General features: G+C 39.0%; 4 protein-coding genes and 1 long non-coding RNA gene across 7 annotated transcripts in view; 2 read left to right on the forward strand and 3 right to left on the reverse strand.

The window, feature by feature from the left end:
* Positions 1 to 18976, forward strand: part of LOC139549743 (gastrula zinc finger protein XlCGF17.1-like) — a 627316-nt gene that overhangs the window by 145925 nt on the left and 462415 nt on the right. The window lies entirely within an intron of this gene.
* The window catches only part of LOC139548097 (zinc finger protein ZFP2-like), a 210398-nt gene that overhangs the window by 40328 nt on the left and 151094 nt on the right, over positions 1 to 18976 (reverse strand). The gene's annotated exons all lie outside the window — the stretch shown is intronic.
* LOC139548119 (zinc finger protein ZFP2-like) overlaps positions 1 to 18976 on the forward strand; it is a 408144-nt gene that overhangs the window by 15061 nt on the left and 374107 nt on the right. The window lies entirely within an intron of this gene.
* LOC139549960 (zinc finger protein 22-like) lies at positions 3320 to 6854 on the reverse strand. Its single transcript, XM_071360598.1, has 2 exons — positions 6439 to 6854; positions 3320 to 4426 (listed from the first exon to the last, which is right to left on the reverse strand). Exons 1-2 carry the CDS (start codon positions 6674 to 6676, stop codon positions 4050 to 4052), a joined length of 615 nt encoding a protein of 204 aa, XP_071216699.1. The 5' UTR covers positions 6677 to 6854; the 3' UTR covers positions 3320 to 4049.
* On the reverse strand, positions 13354 to 17364 carry LOC139550601 (uncharacterized). Its single transcript, XR_011670087.1, has 2 exons — positions 16759 to 17364; positions 13354 to 15361 (listed from the first exon to the last, which is right to left on the reverse strand). It is a non-coding gene; the product is annotated as an uncharacterized lncRNA (long non-coding RNA).

Consider the following 18976-nt stretch of genomic DNA (forward strand, 5'->3'; position numbering starts at 1 on the left):
TTTGCTCTTATTCCTTCCCTTTCTCTAATGTATTTTGTAATAAAATTAGCAACTGTAGTAATATAATTGCTTTACTTTACTAGGACTGGAGACCACAGCAGCGATCCTGCTCTTGCCCAACCTCTTCAATGAGGACCCGAGTGGCCTTTATGTCCGTGACAAGGTATGCCTATGCACCAATCATCTGTTTCTTCATAAACATAGGTGTGCATGCTGATATAAAACTACAGCTGAACATTTGTTATGTTCTTTGTTAATTGTATGTGTTTTAATCTTTTCTTACTTTTGCATTTCCCCAAAATGTCAGAAAAACACTGATGTTGTTAAGTTACTGTGTTCTGGGGAGAAGAGAAGTTGGGGTGAAGTTACCAGGGCCGGTCATAAAGATGGAAAACTTCCTAACATAACTAAGTGGATACGATATCCACACTAAAGCTGAAAAATCTGTATTTAGCATCAAGTCTACAATATTGATAGTTTACCTATGATTCATTTTTAATGTATGTTGTTTTTATTGTACATCATTATTTATATATATTTAAATGTCATGAAAAGCACTATACAAAGTAAATGTATTATTTATTAAGGTCTGACATGTCTTCAGAAATGTTGCAATTTTAAAATGTGTTTTGTTTGGTAAATTGTTTGGTAAATATTAATTCACATTTGTGGTGCCACTAAATAAACAATTAATTATTTAAATCAATATTGTTATTAAAATATGTTTTTGTAATGCAGGGAGGGTGGACAGGGAGTTAAAAAATGAACCCCAGAAGGTTCTTTGAGGAACCATGACAAGGGGTTCTTCAAATAACTTATAGGGGTTCCCACAAAAGGTTCTTCAAATAACTTTTAGGGGTTCCCCCACAGTTTCAATTTGAAGAACCCCTAAAGGATACTCCAGGAACCTTTACTTTTTAGAGTGTATATGGATGAAAGTCACCTTGTCCGAAAGACATTTACATAGTTACACACAGCCCAATTTGGGATTAGTATTTTGGGGAGAAATAGCAGCCACAACAGACAGACCTGATATCGCCCATAATTCAACGTTCATGGACGTCACGTGCTGAATGAGTATGACCAAAGTTATTCTATTTAGCTACACTTTGCAGTACATTTTTACACTATAATAAATGTTTCTGATGCCACATCGCCCGTTTTCAAAGGGAGTCGTTGGTTTGTAGGGGCAGTCGCTATTTAGCTTTTTGTCTGAACGTATTTTCTCAACTGTGATACCAACTCCAGTCAGCTGATGGCGATGTGCGTCTTTCAGGTGATTCTGCCACTGACGTATAATCTAGTGGATGGGACATTTTTTCAACATCAACAGCTAGTCAGCCACCTTGGTTCACTCTAACTTTATGGAAAAAGGTTTATTCAATAAATCTAGCAACTCCTCCCATACTGGGAAAATTCAGGAATACACACGCAGAGCCTCCTGGTGAGGGGGGCACCTCCAAGGTGCCCCCCTCACACACACTCAGAGTCTACGAGGCTTTTCTAAAAACTACACTTTGCGTGGTTCGCTCACCTCTTTTTTTTAAACTAGGTTTGAGATTTTGTATCCACTCGGCTCGCTGCCTCTCAGATCAAAGGTGGGTCTATCTGTTCCATTCCCAAAGTGTGGACTCCCTGAGATCCCAAGTTAGAGGGATCCCTGGTGCACCATTTACCCAGGTCATCAGGAGCGGTCACCAAGTGAAGATTAACATGCCCAAATGTGGTTAATTTCTTTCATATCAAATGAGACAAACTTATCACACAAGTCAGAGATATTCTTAAACTAAATCTTTATTCACTTATTAATAAGGGAGCAGGTCAATACAACGCACACATATAAAGTGAATCAATTGAGTACTCTACGATAATGATGGCTGGTCGAAAAATCACTGACAGATGATTCGTTGAGAGGCACGAGACAAAAGTACAAAGGTCTTTTATAGCCAAGATACACCCCTTTCAATCTACATGACAACTAGCAGATGTATAGAACGGGTCACAGGATTAATATTTGGATGAAAGATACCTATAATTCTCAGCAGACAGTATCTGCTGTAAAAACAGTACTCTTTGTGTAGAGACCAGGGTCTGGCCCTGGGGTCATCTCTCCCTGGTACCATATAGAACAGAAACATTAACTCATGCTCTGGAATGCGGTCTCTTTAGGTTTTATCACCCAAAAGACATTGTAAATCTCCTGTCAATGTTTTCTCCCAGAGGCCCATCCTCAGTAGAACACAGACACTATAGTTCTAAGAACCCTCTATTCTGTTGCATAAAACAACCATTTGATCCAATAAAAGTATTATAACATAATGTTGCAGTTTTGCTCTCGGTGTCCACTGAAAGTTGACTAGTAACAACAACTGGGACCTAAAAGACACCCACCATGAGACCCACTAAATCAGCTATACGTGCTAACAAGCTATACGTGCTAACGAGCTATACGTGCTAAAGTCCAACCTCAAAACATAAATGGAAAAACCAAAGCCTGTAACACCTTCCCCCTTTTAGACAACAAATACATCCTATATTTTCGTTGGACATGTTTGCTCACCCCCAACAGAAAACTTCCATTTCACATAATCAACTACAATGCTTCTACAATATAAACATGGTGTCTACTTGCTGTAGACACATTTCTAATGTGTAATTTCTAAATAATAATTTACCATAGTATTATTTTTTAAATCCTTTTTCTTTCAATAGAATCCTAAAACTCACTAGCTTCTAGAACTCTCGTCTTCCTAAAGATCACTAGCTTCTAGAACTCTCGTCCCCTTGGAACGAGCCAAAAAACTAATCTCCAATACGGAAAAACGTGCAGTCAAAATAAATTGTGATCCATGGCAACGCACTGGCTAAACGCAAAACTTGTTGACTGCCCACCCTTGAGACAATCAGCAACCAACTCCTGCAATATCCGTAGTAACTTTCCACCTTCTCTCTCTCCTTTCAGAGTTCACTCGATAGGCATGTTGTTGGATCGGTCCCAGTCCCCAATGTCATGCATTTGGGTTAGCACATCTGAGAATGAATCCTGATATTCTAAAAGCAGGGCAACATTGTCAATATAATTGTACCCAAAAATGGTCAGCTGGTTAGATTGTAAATATCAAAACCAAATGTAAACCCCTTTGTTAATATGTATTGGCAATAATTCACTTAATGTGAGGCATGGAATAATAAAACATGTATCTTTTGTCAGGCTGAATGTTTGAAATATGAGTAGGTGATTTGAGTCATGCTTCTTCAGTAGTGGAATAAAGACAATTAGCATTTGAATGATGTCAACAAATACTGGAGTGATGTCAGATTGTTAATAAAATTGATTATAGACCAATTTATTATACTGCTTTCATGTGTGTATATACACAAACATCTGCAACAATTATCATATTACATGTATTTTTTTAAACAAGCAGCTTTTTCAACTTGTAGAAAACAGCTAGCTACATTTTGAAGTGCTGCATTTTGATTAAAGTGTGTCACCAACGCAGTAAGTGTAACACAGCTCTTTTTTTTGTTTGTCACTTTTTGTTAAATAATACTCTTTCAATTCAGAGCCTGGATTTTCCCCTGAGGCTAATATCCATATCATGCTGCAATCAATTGAACAGGGCAAAGGATAAGGTAGAACATCATTAAAATACTCCTTCTACAATGTTAAAACATTCTACATTGTGACATCATTAAAATACTCCTACTACAATGTTAAAACATTCTACATTGTGACATCATTAAAATACTCCTTCTACAATGTTAAAGCATTCTACATTGTGACATTAAAATACTCATACTACAATGTTAAAACATTCTACATTGTGACATCATTAAAATACTCCTACTACAATGTTAAAACATTCTACATTGTGACATCATTAAAATACTCCTACAATGTTAAAACATTCTACATTGTGACATTAAAATACTCATACTACAATGTTAAAACATTCTACATTGTGACATCATTAAAATACTCCTACTACAATGTTAAAACATTCTACATTGTGACATTATTTCATTGATATCATGAAACAACTTCTTCATGTATGCATTTTCTGATGTTTGATCAGAGATCTTTTATCAGAGTATCTCTTGTCACATTGATCACAGCTATGAGGTTTCTCTCCTGTGTGTGTTCTCTGGTGTACAGTCAGATGGCTTGATGTAGTAAAACTCTTCTCACATTGATCACAGCTATAAGGTTTCTCTCCTGTGTGTGTTCTCTGGTGTATTTTAAGTTCTGATGAAGATGTGCAACCTTTCCCACAGTCAGAGCAGCAATGAGATTTCTTCCCTGTGGTTCTCTGCTGGTGTTTCGAAGTGGAGAGACTCTTCTCTGCCTCGTCAGCATCATGAGGTTGTTGAGGCTCCCCAGAGGAGAGCCTGGTCCAGGTTCCACGATAGTCACGTCTCTCTCCTGTGTGAACAACAAGTCAGACAGATGGTTTAAGGCCCACAACAGCGGTAATCCACTGTAAAAGGTGATGTTTAGCCATGATGTTGTACAAACAATGACGTCTGTAATGAATGTTCATTATTTGACATTTGTCTTAAGATTGTCAAGTGAACAACAATTGTTATATAACGTGTAAGGTAACTTATTTGAAAAGTCATTACTTTATTGCATTGCTCAACATTTGTCATAATTATTTAAAGCAGTTCATTTGTATCCACTCTCTCGTTGGACCTCGGCTGCATATTTTCCCCCATTTTCTTCAAATCTGAAAACGTTAAAGCCACGCCCATTTTCTGAAGAATTGCATTATGGGCCCTAAAGTACTGCGTGTATACATCATATTTTGGCGAATGTAGTACGACATCCGGGAACTTTTGGCATACTAACTACATCATACTATGACCAATAAGCAGACTATATACTCATCACAAATAGTGCAGTTAGTATGAGTATTTTAACACAGCTCAGGACCCTGGGCAGCCATTTTGTTTGTTTAAAAACTAGGTTGCTCCTTTAAAAAGCCACTCAACAATCAATCAACCAATCTGCAGTTCAACCAATAACAAAGCTGTAATTCCACCACTGTTTTGGTAATAAGATGATGGATGGGGCTTGAGAAATGTAACTACTCTCAAATTCATAGACAGACCTATGGATGAAAGGACTGACCATCCATGATATCAACATTATAGTTTTAACCATGTTGAGGCTATACAGTGTTGATTTACATTGTTTCTAAACATTGGAGTAAAAAAAGCTTATTTGGGGTTCTGATGGGGTACAACAGTTGAACTAAGCTCATGAGGCATGTGTTATATTCTTCAAGAATCAATGGCTATAAATATATAACATATATATAAATAAATAAATAATTTAAAAGTCAAAATATGGATGTAGCAATTGCAGATTTCCGCTTTAACACCAAGCATCAGTTCAACAACTGCAGAGTTTGACTTTTAAACGTTTTTTTTTTGTTTTGATGCGATTGATTGTATTGATTTGGGATCTATCGCATCCCACAACTGTCCCAGACTGTTTAAAATATTTATTTCTCGCACAGAAGGACAAGTTGACCAATCAAATAAGTCAACTTTTGTACTATGTGGGATAGTAGATCGACAGGCTAGTGCTGCTGCTGTTCGTTAGGCCTCTCGACAGTCAATCCACACAAGAAACAAATCAGTGCTCATGTCTTTCAAGCAACTCTTTAAATCCTCAGAGTCCCATCATGCAAACTTAGAATTTATAAAAAATCAAAACACGTAGTCTTTGTATCACAACTACATTTAAAAAAATAAATTAAATAAAAACCTCTAAATTAAGCATAGGTTTAATCTATGTCCGGGAAACTGGCCTTTTGATTCTTATAGGAGTTGCGGCAATCAACTACTCAACACAGAATAAGCCGCATGTGCGCACTTCCTTGGAAATCATTTGGAGAAAATATCCTTTCTATGTTAGATTGTATTCTTCATACTCTAGTTATTTTAGCAGACAAGATTTGCTTAGAAATTACTTTAGTGTAGCCCACAGCCATATGACATAGCCAGATCAGGACCTAACATAAGTTCTTCTGAATTAGACATTTTCTTCATATCATGTTTCTTTAGACCTGTCTAAAATAATGGATTTATTATGAAGGTGTAGGCTATATTAAATGGATTTATTACTTACTTAAAAAAATAATTATATTACATACTTTTTCAAATGTAGACATTCCAAAGGTCTGTGTCAGTGGCTTGTAGGCTGTGCGTGGAAGCTAGGAGATGTTAAACGTGTTTAAATGCCAGTCTCATGGTAATTAACCGTTAACCATTTGTTTGACAATCACTGGCTGACAAAATTTCATTGCTGCCACAGCCCTAGTCATGTCATTTTTTGTTGTTGTAATGCCCATTAATGATTTGATTTAATGTATTAATTGATTGGGTGTGGTTGTAAATATTTTTGTTTCTGTGTAAGACAGTACTTACGTTCATCGTCAGTCTCCTCTTCTTTCACTGAAACTTCGTCATCCTCCTTCACTCTGAACGCGTCTTCCTCTTCTTTCTCTTCTTCGTTCACGGTAACAGCCTCACCTTCTACTTGTTTTTGTATTGTAATAGGCTCCCCTTCCTCCTCCTCTTTCACGAGAGCTTCTTTCTCCATCCAGCAGACCTCCTCTTCTTCAGCAGGAACGGGGTTAAGTTTGAGACTGGAACTATGAGGCATGTACTGAAGTCGCTAAGCGGTATAATTCAAAGGAGTGTCACTTTATCAGCAGCACGTGATCAATGACATCTGAAGAATAATTTCGTCGAACACCTGATTGGTTTGGTATTGGGCTCGTTCGACATTGCAGCCGACAGTGCAGGTGGCTGCTGACTGCTGACTGACTAATTTCCAAATCACCTTGCATCATAAATAACTACTCATTATTATTTATAAATCAGTCAGCCAATCACCGTTTACCCACAATGCAGCATGGATTTGATGCTCTCGAACACGGCCAGTGGTTTAATATATGACATAATGGCTGCTGCATTATGAAAATGTGGCTGTTCTAAATTCTGTGTCGCTCAAAGCCTTGTGTAATGAACTTATTTATTTTTTTACAAAGCATCAATGCAGGAAGCTTTATTTCCCCTTCACTACTTTTCAGCATGTTTTCTGTGAATTAGGCTACGGGAGTTTTGTAACTTTTTCTCCGGTAGTTGGTCTCGCTGACCATAACCGTGCTGGTTGGCTACGCTGGTTAGGCTAATAACTAGTTGGCTAAATAGCTAACGTTAGCTGGTTGGCTAAGATAACTGCATGTAGCTAATGTTAGCTGGCTGGCTAAGATAACTACATGTAGCTAATGTTAGCTGGCTGGCTAAGATAACAGCAAATAGCTAATGTTAGCTGGCTGGCTAAGATAACAGCATATAGCTAATGTTAGCTGGCTGGCTAAGATAACTGCATATAGATAACATTCTTTGATATTTGGTTAGATGGCATTATGTATTTACAAAACTGTGGTTTACTTTAATCACTCAAGTCATGAGTGCAAATTATTGGTTTAATTTAAAGTTATACTTTTTAAGTTATTTCTGTTGTAGTATACATCATAGGGAATAGGCTGGTCCTCCATATTACTTCACACCTGACTTTGGCGTTCTTCTAAATTCTGATTGGTTTAATGTAATAACTCCAAAAATAGAACTGTGAGGTGTTATTTTGCATTGGAAATGTTTTAATATTTTATTTGATATTTTATAAACAATACAAAACATACACATACAAACAACATCATAGAAACATTAACTACATCACACCTGTCCAGACCCACTAGAACACACCTCCATCTCCATTAAGTACATCACACCTGCCCAGACCCACTAGAACACACCTCCATCTCCATTAACTACATCACACCTGCCCAGAGCATTTATCAGCACCATTTAATTTATCTCTGTTGCCCACTCACTTTCAACTTTTAGATAATAAAGCATTTGACCTTTCTATTGAATTAACAACAGAGGATTGGTTGATTTCCAGGTTTAATTAAGTATAATATTTAAGATGATTGATGAGAAAAGTATCATCCAACTCTGGGGTATCTCACTGCACCCTCAAATGTCATGTTTTGAAATATACAGACAGACAGATTAAAAGTAATTTTACGTTGTATAACTGTACTTCTGACAGCCAACTTTCTAACTCCGCCCATAACTTTATGACATCATAACATTCCCAGAAGGATTATTGAGTCATTGTTCGTTTTACACTGAAGACATGACTCTGCCGTTGTGCTGTAGAATTTGTGAATTTTGTCTCTTGTATAATAAGGGACTATCATTTGTCCCAACATCACAGGCCACAGACTTTGATGCAGTTAAAGACTTCCAAAAGTGTTTCCGCAGTTTAATATCAACTGAATTTTTTTAATGGGGTTTCTCCCTGTGCACCTGCCAATGTAAATCCTTTGAACGAGACAAGTTACCAGACAGGACATATTGCTAATGCTCTTCCCATTAATAACCTGAAAGACAATTAACTTGTGGGCGGTGGTGGTGATGACGTCCTATTCGATGACGTCGTCCATCGGGATTCCCCTAAAAAAGAAGATGCTCTGGATTGATCACTGGAGTCAGATGTGAAGGAGGAGGTTGATCATCAGGAGTCAGATGTGAAGGAGGAGGTTGATCATCAGGAGTCAGATGTGAAGGAGGAGGTTGATCATCAGGAGTCAGATGTGAAGGAGGAGGTTGATCATCAGTGAACCTCTAGGATTGTGGCTGGGCTGGCGTTTCCACTTCCAGCTTGGTCATATATTTTGGGCTGGCGTTTCCGCTATATTTTGACACATTGAATGTTGATATTGTGAACCTATGTTATATATTTGTACCTCCTGTTTCATGAAGTGATGTCACAAAGTACTATATACAGTGCATTTGGAAGTTTTCAGACCCCTTCAATTTTTTCCACATTTTGTTACGTTACAGCCTTATTCTAAAATGGATTAAATCATTTTTTCCGTCATCAATCTACACACAATACCCAATAATGACATCACAATACCCCATAATGACAAAGCAAAAACAGGTTTTTATATATAATCAATGAAAAAAGTGACCCCAAACCTTTGAACGGTAGTGTACATCTACATGATGTATTGTTACACCATGTAGGAGCAGTATAGACCTAGTCTGTTCATTATATACATCTACATGATGTATTGTTACACCATGTAGGAGCAGTATAGACCTAGTCTGTTCATTATATACATCTACATGATGTATTGTTACACCACGTAGGAGCAGTATAGACCTAGTCTGTTCATTATATACATCTACATGGTGTATTGTTACACCATGTAGGAGCAGTATAGACCTAGTCTGTTCATTATATACATCTACATGATGTAGTGTTACACCATGTAGGAGCAGTATAGACCTAGTCTGTTCATTATATACATCTACATGATGTAGTGTTACACCATGTAGGAGCAGTATAGACCTAGTCTGTTCATTATATACATCTACATGATGTATTGCTACACCAAAAATATATATTATTTTATACTAATACAATTGCTCAGAGGAAGAGATTGATACACGAGTATCAGCACCCTCTTAAAATAGCCTTTGGTTGTGCATAGTGTAGTCTATGGTGTTTCCAGGGAACAGCCCCCTCTTAAAATAGCCTTTGGTTGTGCATAGTGTAGTCTATGGTGTTGCCAGGGAACAGCACCCTCTTAAAAGAGCCCTTGGTTGTGCATAGTGTAGTCTATGGTGTTGCCAGGGAACAGCACCCTCTTTGAAGAAGTAGGAGGTGAAGATCTCCTGCACACGGATTGCCTCTCTTGCTGCGTTGTTGGACCCCATCCTTGAAACATCCTGCAGAGCAGCAGACTCCTCCTCTGGGACACGGCGGCGAGCTGCAGATCCCCTCCTGGTCCTCGTGTCCATCCGCATGAAGTTACGCAGGACACAGGTAGCCTTCACACACCTGAATTCCTTCAGGAGGCAGTTCCAGATGACCCTGGTCACCCAACCTTGCAGTGCCCTACATGTTAACTGTAGGCAATCGACTGTAGGCAATCGTTTTGAAGGAATCTCCAGTTACAAGGTATCTGTAGGAATATGGAAGACAATGTAATTATTAGACTTTTACATCACCAGGTCATTGTGGATTACTAAAGTATAATATCCCTGATAACAAATCATGATAACATTGGATTGATAGATGCATGGGCACACATATGTACATGTGTAGCATGTGACAATAACAGGATCATATCAAGGATAGCATCACAAATGAATACATAAATACCTCTTGAAGCTTGATGATGAGTTGACCATTTGAATCAGCTGTGCAGTGCTGAGGCAAAAACAACAATGTGCCTCTTTGAGTCCCCAGGACTGAGAACCACTGCTCTTCATTGGGACCTCTTCATATGTAGACTGGCTTTCATAGCGCTCTTTATCTGAGGACAGAAAACCTCACAAGAAACACACTTCATTATAGTCAAATTACACCACACTGAATATTATGTTACTATTATCTCCGTCCTCACTTCTAGGGACAGGAACTACACAAAAGTACCTGCCCTATCAGAATAGCCTCCTCTCTCACTGACAGTTGGGGCTGCTATCCTTTCACCCTCCATGGCTGTTAGCTAGCTACCTACAAATGCATTTGGAGTTTGTTTTTTACAGTGATAAATAGATAGCTCGCTAATATGAAGCGAGGTAGCTGGTGATATTTAATTCACTTAGCTATCTATACAGTATTTGAAGTTGGTTAGATAGCTAGCTAGCCAAATAGCTAGCTCAATTTAGGTAGATGGTGATATTTAATTCACTTAGCTATCTATCTATACAGTATTTGCTAGCCAACTAGCTAGCTCATTTAGCAGCTCATTTGAGTTAGCCTACACTGTAGCAAGTTAGCTAATAATACATCGTTGTTTTTACATTTTCTAAATCTATTTCCTTACTTGAATAGGTTCTCCCAGCCATGTGGACAACTGGAAACAGGGCAGCAAAGTTTGTCCCCAGAGCGTTTTAGAGGATATTACTATTGAACTATGAACCCATTTAATAACCAGACCTTCATACAAACTTGCTCTGCTGAATTCTTGACGGAGTCACAACGGGCAGGCAGAGCGGCACACAGCAATTTACCGCCATTTATCTAGTGTACATTCACCCTCAGTCACCTTGTCCTAGAGAGATTTACATGGTTATCAAAACGTCACACCAGGGTGAGCCTAAACAAAACACAGCCCTGTGGTGAAAATGAATAGTGGAAAAACGATGTGAACCATTTCCCTGTTTGACCTCTAGTTGTTATGGATATTATGACTCTACAGCGCCCCACAGTGGACGGGTCACAATATGTTCCATTGATAAAGCAGACTTTATTTAACCTCCATGACGGGTCACAATATGTTCCATTGATAAAGCAGACTTTATTTAACCTCCATGACATCTTGTTTTTACATGACGTTGTAGATTGCAGCAGTATATAGTATGTATTTTGGATGTTTTCAGTGTGTTTGTAACCCTTTCAGACAATGGATTAATCGTAAATTAAAGTTCTCAAGTCTGACAGTCCAAACAAAAACACAAATTCTCAGTCAGAAACACAAGTCAGAACACAGCCTCTCTATTCTCTCGTGTGTTTTCAGGTCCTCTGACTGGGAAAATGTCTTTCCACAATGAGAGCAGTGGTATGTCTTCTCCTCCTGTGTATTTGTATGTATTCTTTCATGCTCCTTAACCGGGTAACCGGGTGTATGTATTCTTTCAGGTACCTTAACCGGGTAAATCTCTTTCCACAATGGGAACATTCGAAAGGCTTTTCTCCTGTGTGTATTCTCTCATGCCTTTCCACGCTCCCTAACCATCTAAAACTCTTTCCGCAAAAGGAGCAGTGGTAAGGCTTCTCTTCTGTGTGTATTCTCTTATGTGTTTTCAGGCTCCCTTACTGAGTAAAACTCTTTCCACACAAGGAGCAGTGATGTCGTCCTGCTGGTTTGGACGTCTCAGGGTCTGGTTCCCCTGAAGGACTCTTCCTGCTGTCAGAAGGAGAGTCTGGTCTCTCTCCTGTCAAAGACAAACAGATTATTTAATTAAACAGACTTGAATGAAACCTCCACATGATCACACTTCCTATGACGTTTAATCTAGACTAGATCCCTCAATCACCTGAAGTCAGTTTTCACAAGTATTATTAAACCGACTTCAAAATGCAGGTCTCTGTGTGCTTCTTAGGATGTCCAGGCAGGTGATTCACTTCTAACTTAAGTCTTGCAGGTGTTGACATGGTTTGACACATCTGCCAGGTGATTCACTTCTAACCGAAGTCTTGCAGGTGTTTACATGGTTTGACACATCTGCCAGGTGATTCACTTCTAACCGAAGTCTTGCAGGTGTTTACATGGTTTGACACATCTTCCAGGTGATTAAAAATCTAATTTCAGTACCAGTGTTATATATATTTTTTCTCACCAATGTCATGAAATCCAATTGCAACTCCTCTATGGACTCGGGGGAGAGGCGAAGGTCGAGAGCCATGCGTCCTCCGAAACACGACCCTGCCAAGCCGCACTGCACATCTTGACACACTCCTCGCTTAACCTGGAAGTGATACTGCCTGGATTAGAACCATAAAATGATGCAGCTGATGATCATTAGATTAGAACCAGGGACTGTAGTTACGCCTCTAGTGACGTCAATGACAAGCATACCCATTACATGATGCAGCCACCACCATGCTTGAAAATATGTAGTCAGTGATGTGTTGAATTTGTCCCAAACATAACACTTTTCTATTCAGGATATAAAGTTAATTTCTTTGCCACATTGTTTTTCAGTATTACTTTAGTGCCTTATTGCAAACAGAATGCATGTTTTGGTATTCTGTACAGGCTTCCATCTTTTCACTCTGTCATTTAGGTTAGTATTGTGGAGTAACTACAATGTTGTTGATCCATCCTCAGTTTTCTCCTATCACAACCATTAAACACTAACTATTTTAAAGTCACCATTGGCCTCATGGTGAAATCCCTGAGCGGTTTCCTTCCTCTCCAGCAACTGAGTTAGTGACTGGGTATATTGATACACCATCTAAAGTGTAATTAATAACTTCACCATGCTCAAAGGGATATTCAATGTCTGCTTTTTTTTACCCATTTACCAATACATGCACTTCTTTGCGAGGCGTTGGAAAACCTCCCTGGTCTTTGTGGTTGAATCTGTGTTTGAAATTCACTGCTCGACTGAGGGACATTACAGATAATTGTATGTGTGGGGTACAGAGATGAGGTAGTCATTCAAAAATCATGTTAAACACTATTATTGCACACAGAGTCCCTGCAACTTATTATGTGACTTGTTAAGCAAAATCTTTACTCCTGAACTTATTTAGGCTTTTAATTAAATTTGTAAACATTTCCAAAAACATAATTCCACTTTGACATTATGGGGTATTGAATCCATTTAACCCCAGTATCTCTACTTGCACATTCATCTTCTGCTATTCACATTCACATTCACTACCATTCCAGTGTTTAATTGCTATATTGTAATTACTTCGCCATCATGGTCTATTTATTGCCTAACCTCTCTTATCCTACCTTATTTGCACATGCTGTATATAGATTTTTCTACTGTATAATTGATTGTATGTTTGTTTATTCCATGTGTAACTCTGTGTTGTTGTATGTGTCATTGCAAATGAGAACTTGTTCTCAACTAGTCTACCTGGTTAAATAAAGGTGAAATAAAAATACATTTTAAATTCAGGATGTAACACAACAACATGTGGGACCAGTCAAGGGGTGTGAATACTTTCTGAAGTCTCTGTATATATAAAACTCCCCCCACCCAGCAATCTAATACTATCAGTAAAATCTGTTGAAATAAAACCACAGATAAATATACCTAACATAGTACATCTATTAAACACTACATCACAATACATCAGAAATAGTTACACATTATAGAGATCCATTCCTGGATGTACAGGTCTGTTGGATAAACCTTCAGAAATAGTTACACATTATAGATCCATTCATGGATGTACAGGTCTGTTGGATAAACCTTCAGAAATAGTTACACATTATAGAGATCCATTCATGGATGTACAGGTCTGTTGGATAAACCTTCAGAAATAGTTACACATTATAGAGATCCATTCATGGATGTACAGGTCTGTTGGATAAACCATCAGAAATAGTTACACATTATAGAGATCCATTCATGGATGTACAGGTCTGTTGGATAAACCTTCAGAAATAGTTACACATTATAGAGATCCATTCATGGATGTACAGGTCTGTTGGATAAACCTCCAGAAATAGTTACACATTATAGAGATCCATTCCTGGATGTACAGGTCTGTTGGATAAACCTTCAGAAATAGTTACACATTATAGAGATCCATTCATGGATGTACAGGTCTGTTGGATAAACCTCCAGAAATAGTTACACATTATAGAGATCCATTCATGGATGTACAGGTCTGTTGGATAAACCTTCAGAAATAGTTACACATTATAGAGACCCATTCATGGATGTACAGGTCTGTTGGATAAACCTTCAGAAATAGTTACACATTATAGAGATCCATTCCTGGATGTACAGGTCTGTTGGATAAACCTTCAGAAATAGTTACACATTATAGAGATCCATTCATGGATGTACAGGTCTGTTGGATAAACCTTCAGAAATGTCCGCTGCTGATTTCTTCCAGGTGTCCATAGCGGACACCCTGGTCCTGTGAATCCTGGCCGTGGACAAATTCTCAGTCAGAAACATAAGTCAGAACACAGCCTCTCTATTCTCTCATGTGTTTTCAGGTCCTCTGACTGGGAAAATGTCTTTCCACAATGAGAGCAGTGGTATGTCTTCGCCTCCTCTGTCTTAGTATGTTGGAAAGGCTTCTCTCCTGTGTGTTTTCTCTCATGCTTTTTCAGAGTCCCTGACCACCTAAAACTCTTTTCACACTGGGAACATTGGAAAGGTTTTTCTCCTGTGTGTGTTCTCTCATGCGTTTTCAGGCTCACTAACCACCTAAAACTGTTTCCACAGTGAGAACAGTGATAAGGCTTCTCTCCAGTGTGTATTCTCTCATGCTTTTTCAGGACCCATAACCACCTAAAACCCTTTCCACAGTGAGAACAGTGATAAGGCTTCTCTCCAGTGTGTGTTCTCTCATGCCCAACCAGGGCCCCTAACTGAGTAAAATTCTTTCCACAGTAGGAACAGTGGTACGGTTTTTCTCCTGTATGTATTCTCTCATGCATTTTCAGGCTCCCCAACCACCTAAAACTCTTTCCACAGTGGGAGCAGTGGTGTTGGTTAGGCGTCTCTGGGTCTGTTTCCTCTGAGGAACTCTTCCCGCTGTCAGAGTCTGGTCTCTCTCCTGCCAAAAGACAAACAGATTATTTAGTTAAACAGAGAGACCTGAATGAAGCCTGTATTAAATAAAATTGTCTTCCTATGAGGTTTAATCTAGACTAGATCCCTCAATAACCTGAGGTCAGTCTTCACAACATTACATCATTAAAAATATACTTTGTGACGGTGAGATTTAAAAACAAATGATGTAGAGCTCCAAATCTAATTTCTCAGGGAATGTCATGTTTATAGGCTGAGCAGAGCTCTATAATAATAGAAAATGTCATGTTTATAGGCTGAGCAGAGCTCTATAATAATAGATAATGTCATGTTTATAGGCTGAACAGAGCTCTATAATAATAGATAATGTCATGTTTATAGGCTGAACAGAGCTGTATAATAATAGATAATGTCATGTTTATAGGCTGAACAGAGATCTATAATAATAGATAGTCATGTTTATAGTCATGTTTATAGCAGAGCTCTATAATAATAGATAATGTCATGTTTATAGGCTGAGCAGAGCTCTATAATAATAGATAATGTCATGTGTATAGGCTGAGCAGAGCTCTATAATAATAGATAATGTCATGTTTATAGGCTGAACAGAGCTCTATAATAATAGATAATGTCATGTTTATAGGCTGAGCAGAGCTCTATAATAATAGATAATGTCATGTTTATAGGCTGAACAGAGATCTATAATAATAGATAATGTCATATTTATAGGCTGAGCAGAGCTCTATAATAATAGATAATGTCATGTTTATAGGCTGAACAGAGCTCTATAATAATAGATCATGCCATGTTTATAGGCTGACCAGAGATCTATAATAATAGATAATGTCATGTTTATAGGCTGAACAGAGATCTATAATAATAGATAATGTCATGTTTATAGGCTGAACAGAGATGGTTGTTTGCCATTCTGTGAGACAATTAAGTTGTGATTTTGTGGTGGGGGGGACTCTGATGGTATACACATGTTACAGTTAAGCAATAAGACCCGAGGAAGTGTGGTATATGGCCAATATAGCATGGTTAAAGACTGTCCTTAAACACGACGCAACGCAGAGTGCCTGGATACAGCCCTTAGCCGTGGTATATTGGCCATATATCACAAACCCCTGGGGTGGATTATTGCATTTATAAACTGGTTACCAACGTAATTAGAGTGGTAAAACTACATGTTTTGTCATACCCATGGTATACGGCCTGATATACCACGGCTGTCAGCCAATCAGCATTCAGGGCTTTAATCACCCATTTTAAAATGTAGCTTTAACATTATATTATCACATAAATTCCTATAGTACAGAACAACATTTTCAAGTATAGAATTTCAGTAGCATGCTGCTTAAAAACCACACATTCATTCAAAACCTTTAGAGAGTTAGAGCCCGTTTTTAAGACAGTACTTACTGGTGGTAATCAGATCTCCTGACTCCTCTGTCAATATGACCGTTATCTCTCCCTCTTTCTCTTTCTTCACTCCAAAAACTGCATCCTCCTCTTTCTCTTCCTCCTCCTCTTCTTTTACTGTAACATCTTCCTCCTCTTTCACTCTGAACTGTAACAGCCTCACCCTCTACTTCTTGTTTTACTGTCACATCCTCTTCTTCCTCCTCCTCTTTCATGACAATGTTCAGCCCCAGAACTTCTTTCTCCGTCCAGCAGACCTCCTCTTCTTTAACAGGAGGAGAGAAGTTTAGGGAGCTCATGGTCGGAGATGTTAGCTAGCTAGTTAGCATTAGCGACTAGCCTAGCGCTAGGCAAATTTAAGACGTCTGCCTGACTAACAACGTAAATATGAAAATAAATGGGGCAACTCGCTATAAAACAGAAGTATGTCTAAAACACATAGGCAAATATGCACTGAAACAGTCTAAAAAGCTTGAATGTTTAGGCCATGTCGCCTAGCAAGCTACTGAAGTGACTGACTCGCTGTTGTTGTTGAAGTGTCCCGTCCACTAGATTATACGTCACACTGGCAGCATCGTCATCAGCTGACTGGAGTGGGTAACGCAGTATAAGGAAAGTTAGGTTTGTATGTTTATTTTATTTCCTGACAAAAAATTTTTTTTTATAATCTATTTATTTAAATAATAATATTATATTGATACATCCAAAGGAAAGCATGTGTTGATTGATTAATGAAGATGTGTAATGAATGAGAATTTAAACTTTACATCTAACGCTGCATTTAAGGCAATGTCATATTCATTCAGTCAAACAAACGCTCATACGTTCTATGAAAGCTGCTGGGAGCAAACTGGAGAATAGCTAGAGGAAAACAACGCTAACTGTGCATCCCCAGGCCCTGGTATATCACCAGACTACATACAAACCTAACTGCATCCCCAGTCCCTGGTATATCACCAGACTGCATACAAACCTAACTGCATCCCCAGTCCCTGGTATATCACCAGACTACATACAAACCTAACTGCATCCCCAGTCCCTGGTATATCACCAGACTGCATACAAACCTAACTGCATCCCCAGTCCCTGGTATATCACCAGACTACATACAAACCTAACTGCATGCATAGTCCCTGGTATATCACCAGACTACATACAAACCTAACTGCATCCCCAGTCCCTGGTATATCACCAGACTACATACAAACCTAACTGCATGCATAGTCCCTGGTATATCACCAGACTGCATACAAACCTAACTTCATCCCCAGGCCCTGGTATATCACCAGACTACATACAAACCTAACTGCATCCCCAATCCCTGGTATATCACCAGACTGCATACAAACCTAACTGCATGCCCAGTCCCTGGTATATCATCAGACTGTACAAGCCTAACTGCATCCCCAGTCCCTGGTATATCACCAGACTGCATACAAACCTAACTGCATCCCCAATCCCTGGTATATCACCAGACTGCATACAAACCTAACTGCATGCCCAGTCCCTGGTATATCACCAGACTGCATCCCCAGTCCCTGGTATATCACCAGACTGCATACAAACCTAACTGCATCCCCAGTCCCTGGTATATCACCAGACTGCATACAAACCTAACTGCATGCATAGTCCCTGGTATATCACCAGACTACATACAAACCTAACTGCATCCCCAGTCCCTGGTATATCACCAGACTGCATACAAACCTAACTGCATCCCCAGTCCCTGGTATATCAACAGACTGCATACAAACCTAACTGCATGCATAGTCCCTGGTATATCACCAGACTGCATACAAACCTAACTACATCCATAGTCCCTGGTATATCACCAGACTGCTGTGACAACCCTCCCACTCTGTCTGCAGAATTCTTTCTCTTTGCTCTTGTTTTCCTTAATAGGATGTCGGTGGGCGGAGCCGGGAGGGTCTTCATTGAAATGGGACACACCTGGGCTCGGGTGTAGCATTAGCCAGCCCGCTAAGAGGAGCAAGCAGGTTGATTTCCTCTGTCATTTTGAGCCCACGGCAAGAAGGCACCAGAGCCTACCGTGCTAACGGGTTCCCACTAGATAACACAACCACACAGTTAATGAAAAGCATGAGGTGAAGCTTGAGCTAGATATCAACCTATCGAGCTAGTGTGACCTTCCTGGTCTCTCAAGTCAGTGAGTCAACACAGGAAGGAGCAATGGATGGATAGTTCATTTATTTCCAAA

This window comes from Salvelinus alpinus, chromosome 2 (genome assembly GCF_045679555.1).
Source record: "Salvelinus alpinus chromosome 2, SLU_Salpinus.1, whole genome shotgun sequence".
Lineage (NCBI taxonomy): Eukaryota > Metazoa > Chordata > Actinopteri > Salmoniformes > Salmonidae > Salvelinus > Salvelinus alpinus.

Excerpts from the sequence above, each read along its gene's own strand:
- LOC139549960 (XM_071360598.1), bottom strand. The coding sequence starts at position 6,676 with ATGCCTCATAGTTCCAGTCTCAAACTTAACCCCGTTCCTGCTGAAGAA. Across the intron at positions 4,427-6,438 it reads AGAGGAGACTGACGATGAAC|GAGAGAGACGTGACTATCGT; the intron begins GTAAGTACTGTC and ends TTGTTCACACAG.